The sequence below is a fragment of the Bos indicus genome, chromosome 13, assembly GCF_029378745.1.
Source record: "Bos indicus isolate NIAB-ARS_2022 breed Sahiwal x Tharparkar chromosome 13, NIAB-ARS_B.indTharparkar_mat_pri_1.0, whole genome shotgun sequence".
NCBI lineage: Eukaryota > Metazoa > Chordata > Mammalia > Artiodactyla > Bovidae > Bos > Bos indicus.
The window spans coordinates 47268072-47289857 of NC_091772.1; the positions used below are offsets into that span (position 1 = coordinate 47268072).

Consider the following 21786-nt stretch of genomic DNA (forward strand, 5'->3'; position numbering starts at 1 on the left):
GCATTTTGAATGATATACTCTGCATATAAGTTAAATAAGCAAAGTGACAATTTACAGCCTTGACGTATTTCTTTCCCAATTTTGAACCAACCCATTGTTCCATGTACGGTTTTAAATGTTGCTTCTTGACCTGCATACAGGTTTCTCAGGACGCAAGTAAGGTGTATGGGGCATTTAAAAATCATATTTATCACTGCTAACAGTCTGCAGTTGGAACATAGGTTGATCAATTTTTAAAAATCATCACCATGTTTTTTAAATAAAAAAACATAGTGGATTTTAATAAAATTAAATTTTCTAATATTTAATCATCCTTGAGTTCCTGAAATGACAAATACATTGCCCTTTTACTGTATTATCTGTAGCAGCATTTTCCCAAACCATGTTCCAAGGAACATTCTTTTCAGATATGTTTATAGATGCAGCACTTAAAAAAATTAAGTATGTACAGAGCTGTATAGTAAGGCCCTTTTCTGAAAGTTTTCTACACACTTGCATCTTAGAGACTGTATCGAGCCTTTTAAGACACTGAGTTTTAGATGCTACTACATGAACATACTTCCTTAGGGTTTTATACAACCCTAGGAAGGAAAAAGTTGATCCAGGATCTCCCTTCTGCATTAGCTCTGTCACAATTTGCCATTAAGATAAAACTGTGAAGTTTCCCTTCTTTTTCAAAGCTCCAGTACAGATTAAACGGTACAGGAATTCTCTCTTCCTTGGAGATGTAATATACTCAATGCTTAACCAGTAAAGCACATCCTTTAGGAATGAAAGTCCTTCCACAACATCCTCGACTTTTCTTCCCAGAGTCAAGGGTGTGGTCACACCTCCCGCTCCTCCCCTAACTTATTCACAATGCTCTTACTGAAGATCCCTGCTCTGAACAGATAGTGAGCCAAGTACTGGCAGTGTCATGGTGATTACTATAGAGCTGAGGTCCTGCCCTCACAGAGCTGACATCCAAGCACAATAGAAGAGCTCTGGAAAATAAAAAACAAGACAGCAGAAATAAAAAAAACTCAAGAGAAGGAGTCACAGATAAAGCTGAGGAAAATTCCTAGGAACAGAGGAAAAAAACAAAGAGATGAAAGAAGAGGAAAGTAAGAGGACAACTTTGGGAGGACCAACATCCTAGAAGTTCCAGAAAAAGAGAGACAAGCAGGGACGGAAGCAGGGGGGTATCTGTGAAATAATTCAAGATCATCTCCCATGAACACCCAAGATTACAAAGTAAAACAGCCTGGAGTGCCAAGCCTGAGATGTAAACAGACCACCAAAGAGTAGCAGGCAAGGTTTCAGACATCGTGATGACAGGAAGACCTAAAAGATTCTAGAATCCAGCAAGAATTGGGGACAGAAGAGAAAGTCTTGAAGAGATAATGATCAAGCATTTTATAGGACTGACAATGCAAAGGAAGGGAGAAAAAATAAATCGGAGACCAGTTTGGAAGTGATGGCTGAGTGTTGTGGCAATGATGACCAAGGACAGAATCAGGATTTTTTTCTGGAGGTAGGAGAGAATGATGGGTCGTGCATGGTGAATGAGGATGTGAAGAACAAAGGATCACTGCAGGGCTTCTGGCTTAAGCACCTGTGCTACCACTGCACCTGTGGCTGTGCTACTGTGAGGATGGCCTCAGAAGGAAATGGTTTATGGGCAAGGAGGGAGTCAAAAGTTGGAGTTTTCTTAAAGTTTGAGGTGTCTTGTGTAACAGCAAATGGACAAGGCAAGTCAGGGCTTTGATCTGAAAGTCTGAGTTTAGAGGTCCACATTACAGGTTCATGTGGAGCCCACCAGCATAATCCATGTCTGCTGATGTTATGAACTCGATGAAATACCCCAGAGGAAGAGAATGGAGACAGAAGGAGGCCCAGGACCAAGTTCTGAGGAGCCCCAACATCCAGAGGTCTGGGGGAGAAGGGGGCAGTTTTGATTATTTACCAAAAAAACAGCTGGAAAACCACCTATATATATATATATATATATATATATATATATATATATTTAAACTTAGATCTAACTCATCCTCCCTAGAGCTAAGTTTTATCACTGCTTTGTGTGTGCATTCCCTTCTCACCTTAATTAGCCCTGCCCGAAGTCTATCTGTATGTTTGCCATTTTCCAAAAAACCAGCTTTGGCATGCATCACTTCTATTTGTTTCTTATTTTTTATTTTGTTGTTCAGTTGCTCAGTTGTGTCCGACTCTTGGCAACTCCATGGATTGCAGCATGCCAGGCCTCCCTGTCCCTCATCATCTCCCAGAGCTTGCTCAAACTCACGTCCACTGAGTCGATGATGCCATCCAACCATCTCATCCTCTGTCATCCCCTTCTCCTCCTGCCTTCAATCTTTCCCAGCATCAGGGCCTTTTCCAATGAGTCAGCTCTTCTTATCAGGTGACCAAAGTATTGGTCCTTCAGCTTCAGCATCACCCTTCCAAATAATATTCAGGGTTGATTTCCTTTAGGATCTCCTATAGTCCCAGGGACTCTCAAGAGTCTTCTCCAGCACCACAGTTCAAAAGCATCAATTCTTCAGCACTCATCCTTTTTTTATGTCCAGCTCCCACATCCATACACGACTACTGGAAAAACCATAGTTTTGACTACACAGACCTTTGTAGGCAAAGTAACATCTCTGCTTTTTAAAAAGCAGGGTGATTTTAAATAAGCCTTGATGTACTGCTTTCCCAATTTTGAACCAGTCCGTTTTTCCATGTCCAGTTCTATCTAACTGTTGCTTCTTGATCTGCATACAGGTTTCGCAGGAGGCAGGTAGCAGGTAAGGAGGTCTGGTATTTCCGTCTCTTTAAGAATTTTCCACAGTTTGTTGTGATCTACACAGTCAAAGACTTTAATATAGTCAATGAAGCAAATATTTTCCGGAATTCTCTAGCTTTTCCTATGATCCAATGGATGTTGGCAATTTGATCTCTGGTTCCTCTGCCTTTTCTAAATCCAGCTTGTACATCTGGAAGCTCTCAGTTCATATACCATTAAAGACTAGGTTGAAGGATCTTAAGCATTACTTTGCTAGCATATTTTTTCTATCTCTACCAATGTTTTCCCCTGCTTTAACTGCGCTCATTTTTCATCCTGTTTTTCTCATTTCTGAAGATAAGCTCTTCATTTTTATTTGACTCTTCTTGAGAACTGAGCGTTCAATAAGTGTGACTAGTCCTGTTATCATCATTTTCTAAATTGTCAGCAATTGTAAAGTTTGGAGTTCTTCTCTGAGTTATTTATAATGGTATTCTCTTGCTTCTAAGTGGTTTGGGGGTTTTATTCATTCTTTTATTATTGGTTCCTAAAGTTTACAGCAGGACAGTAAACACAATTTCTCCTTTTTGGAACTTACTGCATTTCACTGAGTGAACATTCTCACGTGCCTTCAACACACCCATCCTGATATGGAAATATTGACAACCTTTGGTGAAATGAGAAAACTAAGAACAACGCTGGATGTTTTCTCATACTTTAATTTATAATGATATATGGATTACAATTATGTAAGGATTCACTTTATTTGTAAACCACATTCTAACACAGAGAGGCAGAATTAAGTGTCACGGGTTAAGTTCGAATCAGACTATTTGGGTTTTGAAAAGCATCCTGGCTAACTGTGTGACCCTGAAAAACTAACACTGCATCTTTGTCCCTGGATTTCTTTACTTGTTAAACAGGGATAACACTGGTACCTACCTTAATTTATAATATATACAACCAGTGTTATGTAAAGCATGATATGTAGGCTCAATACATAGTGTTTTTCATTGAATAATTACAGAAATTTTCACAAAACAAAAACAATTAGAAATCCTCTTGTGTTACTTAATTTTTTAAGAAATCTGACTGATTGCAAAAATTCTAGAGTCTTAGAATCATTTCTTATGAGGTGGTCAACTCTTACGTATGCTCTATAGAAATATGCTCTACAGAAATATGCTCTACAGAGATATGCAGAGACTGTGGGTTCTATCTGTGGTACACAGAAAGCAGTGGCTCTAATAATCAACCTTATAAAGTTCTGAATGTCTTTACTGACATTACTGAAAAAAGGGATAAGTGACATATTTAATTCACTTCAAGTACTGTGCGAAAGGACTGGCACCGACCAGCAGGACTCTGGCAGAAATGACAGCTTTGTGACAGGTGTGCAGAGCTGTCTGACCTGAGAGCCACATGACCCTTGATGCCAACACTGCAGGCCACAGCTCTGTCTCCTGCCAGTCTGGAAATATTTTTGAGTCTCATTTAAAGGATTCAGCTTCTTAGTATTTCAATTTCCATATATGAGACTTGGCATGACCCCAGAAGTCAAGAGTTAATGGCACCCCCATCTTACTCCTTTCTCTAAGTTTAAAACCTTACAACCCTCCCAATCTTTAGAATACCTTGACTGCATGGCACTTTAATAATTCCCTGGCATGAAACAAATAAAGTTTAAACTATCAGACTAATCTTACATATCTCCTAAAGTCTGTATAAATGTTCAAAACATTCAAAGAAGCTGTCCCTCGGTGTTGGGAAGAAAGGAGATTTTTTTACTGTCCACTCCTGAGTGGCCTTGGAACACTTACAGCATGGCGATGCCCCAGTGCTTCCCTGCTCTCTCTCCTGCTGCCTGGAAACCAGAGAGGCCAATGAGGGCCACAGTGGGTGTGATGGTCAGGGGCCCGATGTATTTCAGCAGAGCCCCAGGCAGGCCCAGGAGGCCGATGACCACTTCTATCAATGAGGACATGATGATGGCTCCCTGGATCTGGAGCAAGAGAGGACACAGACATAAGAGCAAGCTGCTTATAAATCACACACTCTTAAATGTCACCTGCAACCACAACTGATAATTCTGTAAGGCATCAAGCTATTATAAAATAGGCATGACATAGCTGAGAAATTCCTGGGAAACCCTAAAGATACCAGTGGGTGTGATTGGGACCTAGCAAACCTAAGTATCACCAGACTGATGTAAGAGTATTACCGAAATGGGCACTGGACACAAAATCAGCTTTCCTATTGCACTGATTGAGACAGACATAATTTATCATTCTCATTTAAGACACAACATTCAAAACAAGCCTCAAAGGTACAATGCAATACAAAGATTCTTGACTTTAAGAAGTAGCTCCTGCAGGACATTTAAAAGGTAGTGTTACTGACAAAAATTCTAAAGGAATATTTCTATTGTACAGAATGGTCATATCTGTTAATTCTAAACTAATGGTGAATGGTTTTACAGGTTTTGGAAGATATGGATAAAATGTCAGTCATTCTTTGTATCTAAGGACTCCCATACCCTCCCTATTCTATCCAAGTGCACCGAAGCAGACAAATGGCTTTAATTCCTTCAACCAACACAGACAAACACTGAGGCAAGAATAAATCGTTTTGCAACCTATCAACTCTGTGGCTCCCTCCAAAGGGAGCCATGTCCCTCGGCTGGTTATGCTGGAGGGTGTAAGCAGACAGGTCTGTGGCAGCACAGGAGAGGAGGAAGAGAAAGAAGGACAGAAAAGAGGGCAAGAAACAATACTGTCTGGTGGCACAAAGCACTTCTACAAGCTTTATTTTATAGCGATGTCATCTAAATTGAATTTCACAACACAAATGAACATATCAGTAGCTGGAAAAAAAAAAGAGCTCAGTGTAAGCAACTTCAGTATACTGGGCATGACCAACACTGAAGATGAGAAGAAACACAAAGAAGCCGTAGTAGACAATGCTCATCATTTACCTCGCGTATTCGGGGATACCAGATGTGTTCTGTGTGTAACAGCGCTGTCGTTCCGTTGGCAACCGAAACATCTTGAAAACAAAAACAAAGACAAAATTTTTCTTGGAGTGACACTGATGTTTGATGGGACATATTCATTTTACTCTTTTTAAGAAGAATTTTCTCCCTGTTCTAAGTATATCTGTATAAATACCCAACCCTAAAATTCAAGTTACAACAGTACAGCATATCATACTGAAAGGTGGATTCCCTATCGCTAATATAACCAAATTTATTCACCAACAAGAGCTCCCAGCTTCTCAGAAGCTGACTGAACTGCTGATACACACTGCTAGTCCCAGTCTCATACGAAGACCAACCTTTGCAAGCAGCTTATTGAAATGACCAATAGCAAGGTTGCCTGACTAAGGTTTTAAAAACCTAGATAAAACTGAGGCCCTTTTTCTGTTCCTAAATCAAATCAGTGGTCACAAAGTAACTCCTAGGAGCAAGGAAGGAAATAAAGACTAGAAAATTCTGCTCCTAGAGCCTAAAAATTTAACAGTATTTTGAGAGTACAACAGGTCTGTCTGCTTTCCTCAAATCCCCTATCTGATCTCTTCCTGACCTTACTGGGTTATTTAAGGATCTTTGCAATCACTATGAGGAGGATAGGAGGTGGAATGAAAGTCATTTGCAGAAAACCAAAGCAGCTAGATCCTTAAAAAGCAAAGATGTTTCAGAGAAAGGATGCTGATGCAGCAAAGAGAGTGACTACTGGTGGTTCGTAAAATCCACTGAAAGAAAGAGGCAGAAAAACAGCACAAATATTTTTCTATTCTGTTTCCATATTTATCAATTTCATTAGCACAGAGAAATGAGGTCCTTTACTGGTCCTTACTTGCTCTGGGGGTAGGGATGAATGAGTGGATACAGAGAGAGACAGAAACACGATCCACAGATTGGAGTATTCTAAGCTATTTTGTTGGTTGTGTGTTCTGTGCCTGATTCCAGAAAGGATTTACCACTGCTGGGGGCAGCACATCCAGGCCTCCCTTCTATCATCTGCATTAAAGGACCCCAATGACATATGTGGAAATAACTGCAATTACCTGTGGTGTTACATTTCCATTTATCTAAAGACAGGATGGCTCGAGCAGGGGCCAGAAATGCAAAAGCACTGGCCTGAAACAGGGGTAACCTAAAAGAAACGAGACCAAAACCATGATCACGGCATCAGGAACTACCGAGGTAGTTCACTATTTGACAGCTTAACAGTCTTTTCCATAGACAAACAGCACATGAGTAAACGCAGGCACACCTGGAAAAAAAGCCCCAGTCTGCAAAGATATCCTTGGCCATGCAGCCAGGGACGCTGGCTTCTCCATTCTCCCCTCCTAATGCTCTCTCCCCAGAGAGCCCCAGGGTAGGTTCTGGGGGAGCTCTGTAGTCAGTGCCAGCACCCCAATACCAGCCCCTGACATTACCACCTTTCCCCTTGGTGGGGGGAATGCAGGCATTGGGGTGTCTCTGTCCTGCTGAGCTTGTGAGCTCCTTATTAAACATCAATGTACCTCTTCTATTTTACCATCCTCCTCCCTTTCAAATTCTTATTGGTTATCATGGGAGAAAAACCTATCTCCCCCTGTCATTCCATTTTGTAAGTCAAAAACTGCCATGAATCACTGGGGATAAGCATTAAGATTATGTTAGTTATCTATTGAGAAAAAGGAAAACTGCAAGTTACAAATCAACAGTAGATAAAACATTCTGCTTAATCATAAAAAATACTCAAAAAAGCGCTTGTACCCTTATTTCTAAAGGACCCAGAAAACTTGCAGATTCTGTTAAATTTCCTGCCTACACTGTCAAACTAAATGCAGAGATCCTCAGATACCATCATTCAATTACATTCTAGATAATTCATATTGATTTTATGAGCACGGGTGCTACTCAAATTCAAAAGATTTTATTATTTATTATTAGAGTATAATAGAGTGTTTTCCACTGGAGTTGTATTAAGGTGGCTCTAATGGGCTAACAAAGGAACTCAATCACTATCTTTAACATTATTTTGAGGGTAAAATATGAAACTAGCCCTTTGGTTTGCAGGGTTTGGAACTTTCAGATATCCAGATCATTCTTAAAATACTCCTAAGCAGCCTTGAATCAGTGTCCTGGCCAGTAGGATAGGAACCCAGCCAGGCTCTCCTCTGAGCTGACAGTACGTCCTGCCCTGAGCGACACAGTAACTGGATTGAGAAACAGTGGCTCTGGCTGAAGGACATAGAGCCACTTTACAAATACAGAGCTGATACACACTATTCTGAGGTAGATGAGGCTCTTCCCCCATACAATCATCTAAACTTCAGATCCCTGGGCTCTCCAAGCAGACAGGACTGTCTGTTCTTTTACTCTGTACTGATGACTGGAAAGGAAACAAATTAAACTGTGCTTTTCTTTACACAAGGAGTTGGAAAACCACCTGGTTTTATGAGTAAAGTTTCACTGGGACACAGCCACCACCCTCACTCATTCATAAGCTGTCTTCGCCTACTTTTATGCTTCAATGGTAGAGCTGAATAGTTACAACAGGGAACACACAGCCTAAAATATTCACTGGTTAACACACTACAGAAAAAATAAAATTGCTAACCTTGACTACAGGGAAAGTATATCTTAAATATGTGAAGATAACCCAAAAATGTAGAATTTTTTTTTTAGTAGACATTTTAAAAGTTAATAAATAGTGTTAACTAGATGTCATTAATGGAGAAGGCAATGGCACCTCACTCCAGTACTCTTGCCTGGAAAATCCCATGGATGGAGGAGCCTGGTGGGCTGCAGCCCATGGGGTCGCTAAGAGTCAGACACAACTGAGTGATTCACTTTCACTTTTCACTTTCATGCATTGGAAAAGGATATGGCAACCCACTCCAGTGTTCTTGCCTGGAGAATCCCAGGGACGGGGAGCCTGGTGGGCTGCCGTCTATGGGGTCACACAGAGTTGGACACGACTGAAGTGACTTAGCAGCAGTAGCAGATGTCATTAAGAAAATATGAGCAGATTTTGTAGCCCCAGGAGAGAAAAAGAACCTTAACAAGCCCCACACAAGTTCTTACTTTGTTCAAAACTCTGCTGGAGGTGCCTCATTTCCTCTTGAGCATCCAGGTGACCTGAATCCATTTCCCAGTCTAGTCTCTCACCCATCATGTCACACACCTGCACTCCAGGCAAGCAGTCTATGTTCTTGCCTCTGAGCCTTTGCTTATCTCTTCAGTTATCAATTCATTTCTAAAGCTCCATTTCTATTCAACATTTAAAGGCCACAGAAAATACCATCTCCTCCAGGAACTATTCTTGGCTCTCCTAAGGATCTATAATGCATTCCCCTACTGAGGACATTCTGGCCATGATTTCTACAAGTTACTCCCCAAGTTGCCAGGGAACTGCTTCATGATTCCCTGGGGTGGCGTGGGGGGGTGGTGGGCGCTGGTTAAAAATGAACATTTCTTCATCTCACTCAGTCCAAGTTAATCAGAGTCTCAGGTGGAGTCTCTGAATGTGCATTTTGAATAATTACTTCTGGGTGAGGCTGACACACTAGGCATCGACCCCTATGCCAGATGAAGTGATTTATCATTTTGGTCTCTTGATGAACGTTTCCTGGGTGTCTGCTTGACACAGGCACACTTATGAACAGATGAGACAATGGGAAAAACCACCCCTGGGCCCTTGAAGGGTTTCTGTTGTGTGAAACAGATTATCTATCATGGCTATACATGAAGGGTAGTGAGGGAGACGGTACAAGATGCCATGGGAGTCTGTTATCACTTAAAGGGACAATAGGTACTTTGGCCCATAAGCAAGAAGTTAGTAATCCAGGCAGAGGAGAGCAGATGCAAATGAGAGCCACAAAACAGACCCAGAAATCCTCAAAGAATTGCAGATACTTTACTGTGGGTGGGAATTGGTGTGGTGAAGGTCAGAGGGGACCAAAGAGCAAATGCCTTGCAATTTTCTTGTAAACAAGAGAAAAACTAGTGAAGAACCTTGCTCTGAAAGGATCACTTCTGGGGGGAAAATGCAAAAGTTGACCTTAACTCCAAAACTATTCTCAAGGCATTCCAAGAGGCTGTGACAGAGCTCTGGTTAGTGGTCCTCGTTTCACTGACTCCACCCATCCTCTGGTGGCAGTTCAGATGACCAGCCTGCCCATGTCAGGTTTCGGCCTCTACAGCTCCCTTCACAGCACTGAAGCATCTGTATTGAAGAGCTCCCTGCTGCTAACCTGCTCATCTCCCCAAGGGGTGGTATCGCCCTGACAGTAGGAACTGAGCCTGTTTACCCATCACTGGACCCCCAGCACTAACTTTCGCTTAGTAATTAATGAAGGTGCTATTGACAAATATCTTTCGAGAGGAATTTTATTAGACTAGAAATAAGAGGTTATGTCTTTCTGCCATGTTGATTTTAACTGCAAATTTGGGGGAGAACTTTTTTAAGATTAAAGGCACTGGGTAGAGACTGTGGAGAAGGCAGTGGCAACCCACTCCAGTACTCTTGCCTGGAAAATCCCATGGACAGAGGAGCCTGGTAGGCTGCAGTCCATGGCGTCGCTACGAGTCAGACACGACTGAGCAACTTCACTTTCACGCATTGGAGAAGGAAATGGCAACCCACTCCAGTGTTCTTGCCTGGAGAATCCCAGGGATGGGAAGCCTGGTGGGCTGCCGTCTATGGGGTCGCACAGAGTCGGACACGACTGAAGCGACTTAGCAGCAGCAGCAGCAGAGAGAGTAGAGAGTTCAATGTGCATGGATTTTCAAGATAAAATCAGATAACTCCCCCATGCCCCAGAGGCTGGCCGTCCTCTATGGTGCCATCAAAGAAAAGGTATCAAAAAGTTTAAAAGGAAACAGTCCCACTAGCAGCACCAAGAAGGGATGAAATGCATCTGCCCAGAACTAAACCATTTAATGAAAATGAATAAAGCAAACACATAATTCAACAGCACAGAGAATACACTCTGTGCCTGGCTTCCTCCATCTACCAAGAAAGTAATCAAGTTGGTAACAAAAACTTTCATCACCAAGTAAACATTTACTTGAATCTAAGCTGCAGCACAATTCCAAGTTTGGCCTTAAGAAAAGCAAAATACAATGTGTCAAAGAATATTCTTTTCTTAATTGGAAATATTTCCGTACTGTTTACTACACCTACATGTATGTATGTATCTGCTGGACTGCTGAAAAGGAGCTTGTGGGCATGGAGTCCTCTACCCAAACACTTTAGCAGGCCATCTCTTAAGAATAAATAAATCCTTCCACATCATTGCCCCCTGCCCCATAATCACACCCAAGAAAGGTGACATGAATTTTAATAACAAGGCCTAATAGTTAGGCCATACTTAAATTCCCCAAATTCTTTTAAGATTTTTTTTTTTAATGTGGACCATTTTTTAAGTCTTTACTGAATTTGTTACAATATTGCTTCTGTTTTACATTTTTTGCATTTTTTTGGCCAAAGGCATGTGGGACCTTAGTTCCCTAGTCAGGGATCAAACTTGCACCCCTTGCATTAGAAGGTGAAATCTGTCACTAGACAGAAGTCCCTAATTGTTTATAAAAGTGCTTATATCCAGTCACAGTTTCTACACTGCAGCTGGTTATCGTGCACCATACTTAAGAGTCAGGCTAAACATTTTTGGCAAAGACTACTCAGGTGTCACTGCCTTCTTTGGTAGCTCAGCTGGTAAAGAATCACCTGCGATGCAGGAGACCCCAGTTCCATTCCTGGGTGGTGAAGATCACCTGGAGAAGGGATAGGCTCCCAGTTCAATTCCTGGGTGGGGAAGATCCACTAGAGAAATGGATAGGCTACCCACTCCAGTATTCTTGAACTTCCTTGGTGCTCAGCTGGTAAAGAATCCGCCTGCAATGCGGAAGACCTGGGTTTGATCCCTGGGTTGGGAAGATCCCCTGGAGAAGGGAACGGCTACCCATTCCAGTATTCCAGCCTGGAGAATTCCATGGACTGTACAGTCCATGGGGTCACAAAGAGTCGGAAATAACTGAGCGACTTTCACTTCCAAATACTTCTGGCAAAGACTGCTCAGGTGTCGTACCTTTCTTATAGCATCACATCAGGAGGCCTGTCAGGCTGTCCCATGAAGTAAGAAAACTTGGTCAGGGTAGTGACTACTGGAACTCTCCATTTTAAAAGTGCCTCTTCCTTTTGTAATGAATAAATTATCTATAAGGTGATTCGTAAATTGTACAAATATTATATTCTCACTAGTTTATTAACATTCTTACAGTGTGGCTTAAAAACTATAATTTTTAATTTTATCATTCCATTGATATTAATTAGTGTCCTTTTGGTTTGTTTGTTTGATTGTTTTTAAATGCTTTTATTTATTTGGCTGTGCCAGGTCTTAGGTGCAGCATGTGGGATCTAGTTCCCTGACCAGGGATCGAACCCAGACCCCCTGCATTGGGAGCTCGGAGTCTTAGCCACCGGACCACCAAGGAAGTCCCTTTGTGTCCTTTTGTAAAGAGCTTTTCTTTTTGTCCAAAAAGAAAATATCATCATAAACACATGGACTAATTTTTCATTCAGTTTAATAACACACTTCCATGACTATTCCTTTTAATATAAACTGTCCCAAATTTGCCCAAAGCACCACAGTTCCAGAATTATACCAATGTCACTACTAATAAGACTACTAAGTTTAAGGTTGAAGCTGAAACTCCAATACTCTGGCCACCTGATGCAAAGAGCTGACTCATTTGAAAAGACCCTGATGCTGGCAAAGACTGAGGGCAGGAGGAGAAGGGGACAACAGAGCATGAGATGGTTGGATGGCATCACTGACTCAATGGACATGGGTTTGGGTAGACTCCAGGAGTTGGTGATGGACGGGGAGGCCTGGCGTGCTGAGGTTCATGGGGTCGCAAAGTTGGAAAGGACTGAGCGACTGAACCAAACTGAAAGTTTAAGGTTTCTCTTTTTTTTTCCTTTAGAATATATTTCATTCAGAGTGTGCATAGTACTATGTTCTAAAGTCTATGAATTAATTCTTTTCCCATGTGGCCAGCAATTTGTCATAGGTTCACTTGTTTCTGTTTGTATTCAATTTTAGGATTTGTGTTTCTTCATCCTTTTAGAGTTTGTGTTTTGAACATGTTGAATATTTTATAGTTTTAAAATAAAACCATAAAACATATGGTCACTCCCATTCCTATCACCTCCACCCTCCAAATCTCACTTATCATTAACCATTTTTATTAATTTCTAACTTATCCTTATTTCTTCAAACATACACACTGTTTTACAACTTGCTTTTTCCAATATATCCTTAGAACGTACTCTATACCAGTTCAAGAAGCTCTTCCTTATTCTTTCTCAGAGCTGCATTCACTGTGATGTATGATAGTCTCCTACATATGGGCATTTAAGTTGTGTTAACTATTTTGTCATTACAAATTACACAGCAATAAAAAAACTTTCTGCATTTATTTTGCATTTGTGGGAGCGTATCTGCAGGGTAAATTTCTAGAAGTAGGACTGTTAGATCAAATGGTAAATGCATATGTGCTCTCAATACTGTAACACCCCTCCTCATAGGGACTGAACTATTTTCACTCCTGACAGCAACATGTAACAATGCCTGTTCTCCTACAGGCTTGTTAAAATTATTTTTGTTAATCTGACAAGACAAATTGTGTCTTAGGGTAGATTTAGTTTCTGAAAAACTGAAAGTGTCACTCAGTCATGTCCAACTCTTTGAAACCCCATAGACTGTAGCCCGCCAGATTCCTCTGTTCATGGAATTCTCCAGGGAAGAATATTGGAGTGGGTAGCCATTCCCTTCTCCAAGGAATCTTCCCAACCCAGGGATTGAACTCAGGTCTCCTGCATTGCAGGCTGATTCTTTACTGTCTGAGCCACACACTCCTGACAGCAATGTGTAACAATGCCCATTCTCTCAGTTTTGCCATCAGAGTGGCTTGTCCAAATTATTTTTTGTCAATTGACAAAGGAGACAAATGGTGTCTCAGAGTAGATTTAGTTCGTACTTCTCTTATTATAAAGTCAATTTGATCCTTTCCTATGATGAAGGGCCATCATACATATAGCTTTTTTGAGAATTGTCTATTTGTGTCTTTTGCTTTTTCTATATATATATATATTTTTTAACTTTGATTGTAAGAGTTCTTTCTATATTAGACACATTGTTGTTTAGTTGCTAAATTGTGTCCAACTCTTTTGTGACCCCATGGACTGTAGCCTGCCAGGCTCCTCTGTCCATGGGATTTACCAGGCAAGAATACTGGATTGGGTTGCCATTTCTTTCTCCATGGGGAATCTTCTTGACCCAGGGATCGAACCTGAGTCTCCTGCATTGGCAGGCAGATTCTTTGCCACTGAGCCATCTGGGAAGCCCCAGTTAGAGATATTAGAACTTACCTGTATTACAAATATTTTCTCCAGTTTGCCATTTTTTATATTTTTTACAATGCAAAGCTTAAAATTTTAAAACACTTAATGGCATTATATTTTAATCCTTTTATTGATTCTAGAGTTTGAGTCCTATTTTAAAACTCTTTCCCTACTCAAGTTATAAAGGAATTCACCCTGGTTTTATTCTAACAGTTATATGGTTTCACATTTCTTGCATTTGGATTTCTAATCCATTTTGAGTTGATTCAAAGAAAACTCTTAACTAAAGGCAAGTCTAATGTTTATCTTCATGTCCATGATATTCTGGTCTTATATGCAAATATCAAAATTATATGAATTAGCTCAGTTAACACTTTCAGTTAGACACACTCCTGGGGGACCCCAGTAGAAAGCAGCCAACTGGCTACTCTCCCAGCAGGAGGCTTTGTCCAGACAGAGCACAGGAATTTAGGGGGCCTGGCTGGGTCCAATTTTGATAACCTCTTTTTCAAGCATGATAGTATTAACTATTTCAAGTCAAAAGTTTATTACATTACTTAAATATCTAGTCAGTCACAGAGAAGCATAAGGGAATTCTTTGATGTGGACGATGCTCTATCTATTGGTTGTGGTGGTGATTAAGTGACTATACACATGAGTAAAAATTCATCTAACTATGCACAGGAAAAAAGGAAAATTTTACTCTGTGTCAATTACCCTTCAATCGATAGACTTAAAAAAATTTTGTCTATAAAGTGTCTTTCTTGGAGGAGAAATGGGGGGATGATTCCTTAAAGTACTAGAGTTATGTCAAATAGTTACAAAAACACAAAACTGAAAAAGAAAAGAGCTTCACTCTGGGTATTGACAAGAAGCTCTATCTGTGGCTCGTGTGTAGTGCTGCTCTATCCCGGTGCAGCTTTTGTCAGGCAGTCCACCTGCCTGAAAAGGAAGGATAAAAGGGAGAGTCAGTGGGCCATGAGGAAGACGTGCATTTTAGAACACGTGGAAACATAAGGGGCAAGTGAGATGTCACAGTCAAAGAAAAAAGACTGTGGGGAACTAAATTCATTAACCCCACATATAAGAGGACTTAGTCTCCTAGTCATCTGAAGCATCAGAAATATTAGCAAACAGAGAAATAACATGTTAACTGAAGGGGGAGACCACTCAGAAAAGCTCGAGTTGAAGGAGTTCACCAGTGGTCGTGTGGCCAAGGAGTGCACTCAACCCCTGTTGTGTCATCAAGCACTAGCAGCTCCATTTGGTGTCCCAGAGCAGGTGCACCCTCATCTGCCTCACCTACACACCCTTCCGAGGGGCCACTAAACTAATAAGCACCAACAGGCAAGTGTGGACAGGTGCCAGATATTATCTTATTTGATGCTTACTAACAACTTTATTACTATTACCATTCTGGAGAGGAGAGAAGGGGTTTTGAGACCAGTCAACTAGCCAAAGCCACACAGCTGAGGACTTCCCTGGTGATCCAGTGGTTAAGAATCCACCTTCCAGTGCAGAGGATGTGGGTTTGAATCCTGGTTGGGTAACTAAGATCCCACATGCCAAAGAGCAACTAAGCCCGCTTGCTGTAACTACAGAAGCCCACCTGCCACAACAAAATATCCTGTATTCCTAAATGAAGAGCCCTCATGCCGCAACAAAGCTCCAACGCAGTCAAACAAATAAATGTTTTTAAAAAAGTAAACGGGAGAATGGGAGTGATGTCACCTCTGAAGCCAAAGCCCCACTATACAGCTGGTGAGGGGAGCCAGGCAAAGCTCCCCTCTTTCTCCAAGGTAGTGACCTCTAGTTTTTCACTGATGCCCATGTTTTTAATATACTACCTAAAATTTTTTGAGTTAAATAGTATATATATATATATATATATATATATATATATATATATATTTTTTTTTTTTTTTTTTTTTACATGGAGGCAGGAAAAACCTACAACTTGCCATTAAGAACCTACTTAACATGATACACTCACTATCATCTATACAGTAATGCTGGCAAAAAGGTTCATTCTGAACCAACCATGCCTTTGGACCCATCTCCCAGTTTAGAATTGTGGAACAAATCAAATACCACCCCCAAGAACACAAGTAGACACATTCAGACCATGGAACGCTCAACAAGACAACTGCCCTGGACTCTTTAAAAAGAGGATCATGTATTTCAATTTTTAAATTCTACCTGTAAGTGGAAACATGATATTCGTCTTCCTCTATCTGACTTATTTACTTAGTATAACATGCTCTAGGTTCATGCATGTTGTCACAAATAGCAAGGTTTCATTCTTTTTTATAGATGAGTACTATTCCATTGTGTGTATATATATGTGTGTCTGTGTGTATATATATATAAATATATATATAAACCACATCTTCTTTATCCATTCATCTATCAATGAACACATAAAAATCAAAATAAATGAACAAACATAACAAAACAGAAATAGATTCATAGATACAGAAAAAAACTGGTGATCATTAGAGGCAGAGGGTGGAAGGGATGAGTAAAACATGTGAGGGAGTTAAAGAAGTACAAACTTCCAGTTTAAAAACAAATGTCACTAGGATAAAATATACAGCAGGAGTCAATAAATAAAATAATCACAATTTTATAGTCAATAAAAATTGTAATAATTTTGTATGGTGACAAATGGTAACTAGACTTACTGTGGCAATCATTTTTTAATGTATAGAAATATCAACTCGGAACTGACACAGTGTTATAGGTTAAATAGACTTCAATTTAAAACAAAAAGGTTGACATCTTCCACTATGATAGTGTATTTCTCTATTTCTTTTTATAGTTCTATTAGTTCTTGATTTCTACATCTTGAGCATTGTTGTTATGTTTATGTATGGTTAGAATTATTATTTATCTTCCTGCCAAATAAAACCTTTAATCATTAGGTAAAAAAAACTGGATCATGTGGAAGAAAAATGTATCAGACCACAGAAACACAACAAATGCACCATACAAACTTAACTGGATCCTGGTTCAGAGAGGTGGCCAGAATAGCCACAATAGGTATTTTAGGGACAACTAGGGTAATTAGACGGAGAAGGCAATGGCACCCCACTCCAGTACTCTTGCCTGGAAAATCCCATGGATGGAGGAGCCTGGGAGGCTGCAGTCCATGGGGTCGCTAAGAGTCGGACACGACTGAGCGACTTCACTTTCACTTTTCACTTTCATACATTGGAGAAGGAAATGGCAACCCACTCCAGTGTTTTTGCCTGGAAAATCCCAGGGACGGGGGAGCCTGGTGGGCTGCCGTCTGTGGGGTCGCACAGAGTCGGACACGACTGAAGTGACTTAGCAGTAGCAGCAGGGTAATTAGATATAGACTGCATATTAGATGATATGACTCAAATTTCTCAGGTGTGGTAAATAGTTACACAAGAGACCCTCATTTCTAGGAGAGTATTTAGGAGTGAGGTATCACCATGCTGCCTGGAACTCTCAATTAATTAAAAAAGTTGCATATATACCCCAGCACAAATACATATACAGAGAAAGAATGTGAGAGAAATCCCAGTCTCCCATATCCCAATCTAAGCCCTGCATCTCTCCACTGTTCTAAATATCATCAAGTGAAGAGTTCAAAGCCTCCAACTTGAGATCTTGAAGTATCCTGGAGCCACCCCCTACAGTGAGTGAGCACACAACATGTACCAGCCCTGGAACCCAAGGAGGTGAGAAACAGGGGAGCTTCCTCCTCAGGACAGACAACTCTGTTAGAGGTCAGGCTGCTGTGCTAGCTACTGTCTTAGCCAAAACCCTACCTTTTCTCAGCAAAGGAAAATTCTGTGAGTCTCCAGCAGGCCTGTTATAGCCAGGAGAGGCTCTCAAGGAAAGGGCCTCTCAGCCCGCAATTTTTTCTTTTTCTGGAGAGCTGACAGAAAGGACTCTAAGAGGAACCTAGAACAAAAGACTGGATGTGGTCCCCAAACACAGCACCTGCACACCTCAGGGAAGGTCGGAAAAGGTCAGCATGATGTGCAAAGGGCAGGGTCCATCCCAGAGGGCCCTCCTTCATCCCCAGCTATGCACTAACACCTGCAGTCAAGGGCAGGGACTTGGGAAGCTTAGAGCTGCTACCCAGGCTTGGTCTCTGATGGAAAAGACAATAACAGCCAAAGTGATGCATTAACTGAGTCCTCCCCAAAGCTAGGGAGGCCTGGCTGCTGCGGGCTGGTTAACACTTGGGTTGGGGGACTCTGACCCTTGCCCCCGCTCATGGGATTTTAAAGGCTTTGCACTAATTCCTAGAAAGACCCCAAGGGGTAAGGTGGATTGAAATCAACCAGAATGAGAACTGCTGAAACCTTACTCAAGGGCACTGAGCAATAAAGACCTTGTTAAAAGCCAAGTGCAGGGGACCAAAGTCAAAGGAAATAAGGAAGAAGGAAAAAGTCGGATGGAAGAAAGGGGATGAAAGAAGCAGCTGTAACAGAAACATCCCATCCCCAACAGGCAGAGGCTCTGGGAAGCACTGAAGCCACAGAAGTCACACAACTGGGGCTGAGACACATGATCTCCATTCCAAAATAAGTCATGATCTCTGGAGGAAAGGAAACCACGTTCATGCCAGGGGAGATGTTCAGGGAAGGAAGGAGGGTCTGCAGCATGTGCTGCATCAGACACATTTTCTGTGGCCTTAGCCAGCCCAGCTCATGGAAAACAGACCCCCAAAGGAGTATTTTTGACACTGAATCCTAAAGCTGGCACTGCAAGCTCATGGTTCAGGTTTGCAAAGGCACACCTCTGTTTCACTCTCACTTTTTCCATATCACTTTTGGTTATTTTTATGCAATGAAACAGCTTTCCAGAAACAGCACACCACTCTTCAGCACACCCATGTGAAATGTGGCCAGAGCCCAGAGAATGGAAATGGTTACACTTCCTTCCCCTGCTCTAGACCTGCAATTATGGTTTTAGCTTCTTCACAATAAAGGCCCCATCCCTCAGAGGCATGGGCCATCTACCCATGACATTCAGTGCAGGGGAGTTCTGGGTACTACACGGGAGTCAGGCAAACACACCAAGAAATAGACAGAACTCAGACACACATGGCAAACCACTCAGTTAGAAAAGTCTGAAAATCTGCCCTAGAAATCATGACAGCTGAACATGAAAGTCTTTTTCTTCTGCAGCTCTCCAGCTAACTCCACCTAACTTTTTCTTTTGCAGCTCTCCAGTGTGAACTGCAAACACCAACAAACACGCAGAGGCCACCTGCAATCTTTACGGCTGTGATACTGGGAATAAATTCCACTCTTGGCCATGTCAGCCTTTCTTTTGCACTGTCCCACCCTTGTATTTCCACAGCCCCAACTGCTTTATCCGTTTGTTTGATTCTCTTGTGATCAGAAAGTAAATGCACAAGTCTGTAAACATGACAATTCAAAATCGATGATGAGGGTCTATGTCAGTAAGCAGCAGAATTAGAAGGTTTTTCATATTATTTATACTCTTGTAACTTTTCAATGTATTTTAGGAAGAAGCATATAATATAATAATCTACAAACACACAACAATGGCAAGTGTCATCCACGGGACACCTTAGGAAGAGCCTCCTATCATTTTCACAAAAGCAAACTGGGAGCTGGAGAGGTCTTCTGTCCAGAGTTGTAACACTGCATAGGTCTCTCTAACTCCTCATACGCACTCATTTCACTCCCCCATGTGCGAACGGCAAAGAAACCATTTGCCATGTGGCATGAGCTAACTCTTTATTGGGAACTATAGAATCTGACTGCCCGTGGGATTACAGTTTTATCATTACAATGGTCAATAACTTGATTTTAACCAACACTGGCAATGCTGCTGCTCTGACTCTGCTGAATAGACATCCCTGGAATAGACTTAGGGATGCTCAACCCTGACCCGTTCTGAGTAAGTACTGGGTGTCTGAGTACCAGGGGTGGGTCCCCACTCTCCTGAGGTCTGAGTGTCAACCTTGGTCTGCTGGAAATACTAGGTGGGTGTGGTATTTAGCCATTCTTGAGATCTCTGCTCTTCTTTTACAAAAGCCACAGGAGACCTAGGGGCAAGAATCTGAGAGGTGATTCAGCTGGAAGGGGTAGCCCTGCCTCTTCAGGCACAGTGAAACAAAGGGAAGTTGGGAAAAGAGGAGTTAGAGTTTTAACAGAAAAGGGTGAAGGACAGGGAGATGCAGGGGATGGGGGAGATGGGATACTGCAAACAAACAGGGGACATGGGGCACAGCAAACAAACAGCCTCAGAGGTGGTGACCAGTCAAGCAGGGAGGGAAATGCCTCTCATACACCTCATCATCTGGGCTCGCCTTCACACAGCAGGCCCTCAAATGTATGCTGGACAAAACTTAAAAGAATGTATCAACAACAGCTTGTGGCTTTGAGGAGTTGGAAACCAAGCCACTGAGTGCCTTCTCACTTTTTCCCTACTAGATGGAAGCTTCGAGGCAAGGATCCCAGGCAAGAAAAAGGTGCTGTGTGTTAGCACAAAGAGGGAAGTAGAGTCAGGAGTGGCCTTCCTGATATGAGACCAGGGCAGAGCTGTACCTGGTACCTGCCATACCACGGTAAACACGTCTTTCATTTCCTCTTCAAGTCAACCAACAATTCTCAACTAGAGGCACTGCCTAAATTTATAGATGATTTGTGCTACAAGTTCTCTGATGAGCTAGCTGTTTAGAAAACAAGTATTTCCCCAGAGAACCAGTTCCCCATGTACAAGGTAAGGCCCTTGAGTCAGCCAATAAAAACTTTCTAAACCACCCTGGCTTTGAAACACAAAATCTTGAATGCTGTAACAAAAGAATGAAAGATGCTATCAGCCAAGTTTAACTACCTGAGCACTAAGAAACTTAATCAAGCCCTCTCTGGAGTGTCCAAATACATCTCCTTCCCCTAACAGGTGAGTAACACGCTGCCTTTCCCTCAGGGGTCCCCTAAGACGACCCTCCTTTCTGAGGTAAGGGATCTGCTCAGCATGGTGGCTTCAGGCAGTCCTGCAGGGGCTGGGGACTGGAGAATCCGAGGAGCTGGCCAGCCCTTTCAGCCTTCCTTGCATCATCAGACCTGCTATGGAGCTGTCATATTCCTTATGAGGACACTGCTTAAGCTGCCACCCAAAATGCCCTAACACTGTCCTTCCCATATTCTCCTGTCCCCTGTAAGTGAAGGTTGTTCTGAGGATTCTGACTCACTGAATACAGTCCATGATTACCAGGCTGCCTTCTTTGCCCTCTGAGTTTGCTCCCGCTTCCCTAGCAGGGAGACACAGAACTTATACGTTTACTCTGCTGTCCTTGCCCTGAGAATAGTCCTGTCACCACAGGCTCCCCACCTTGAGCAACATCCTAGGGTAAAGGAAAAGGCTGAATGTGAAGAGGGTGGAAAAAGGGGACAGGAGGGGACAAAGCAAGACTGCAGGAGAAGGTAAAAGAAGACAGTTCTTTTCCTTCCTATGCCAGCCCCATATCCATGTAAGCTGGGGCCTGGGGATGCAAAGTGCACTTTGCACTTTGAGGGAACACACATCAGCAAGAAAAGACACAAACAAAAAAGGACAAAGTGGAATAAGAGTCACATTAGAAGAACATACACAAGATGCATGTGT

At 41.9% G+C, this 21786-nt stretch overlaps 1 protein-coding gene across 3 annotated transcripts in view; it reads right to left on the minus strand.

The window, feature by feature from the left end:
- The window catches only part of SLC23A2 (solute carrier family 23 member 2), a 142717-nt gene that overhangs the window by 29376 nt on the left and 91555 nt on the right, over positions 1-21786 (minus strand). For all 3 annotated transcript variants that reach the window (XM_070801141.1, XM_070801143.1, XM_070801142.1), the window contains 3 exons: positions 6830-6918; positions 5739-5809; positions 4585-4766 (listed from right to left, as the gene is read on the minus strand). In XM_070801141.1, coding sequence (XP_070657242.1) covers positions 4585-4766; positions 5739-5809; positions 6830-6918 — 342 coding nt within the window. The remainder of the gene's footprint in view (positions 1-4584; positions 4767-5738; positions 5810-6829; positions 6919-21786) is intronic.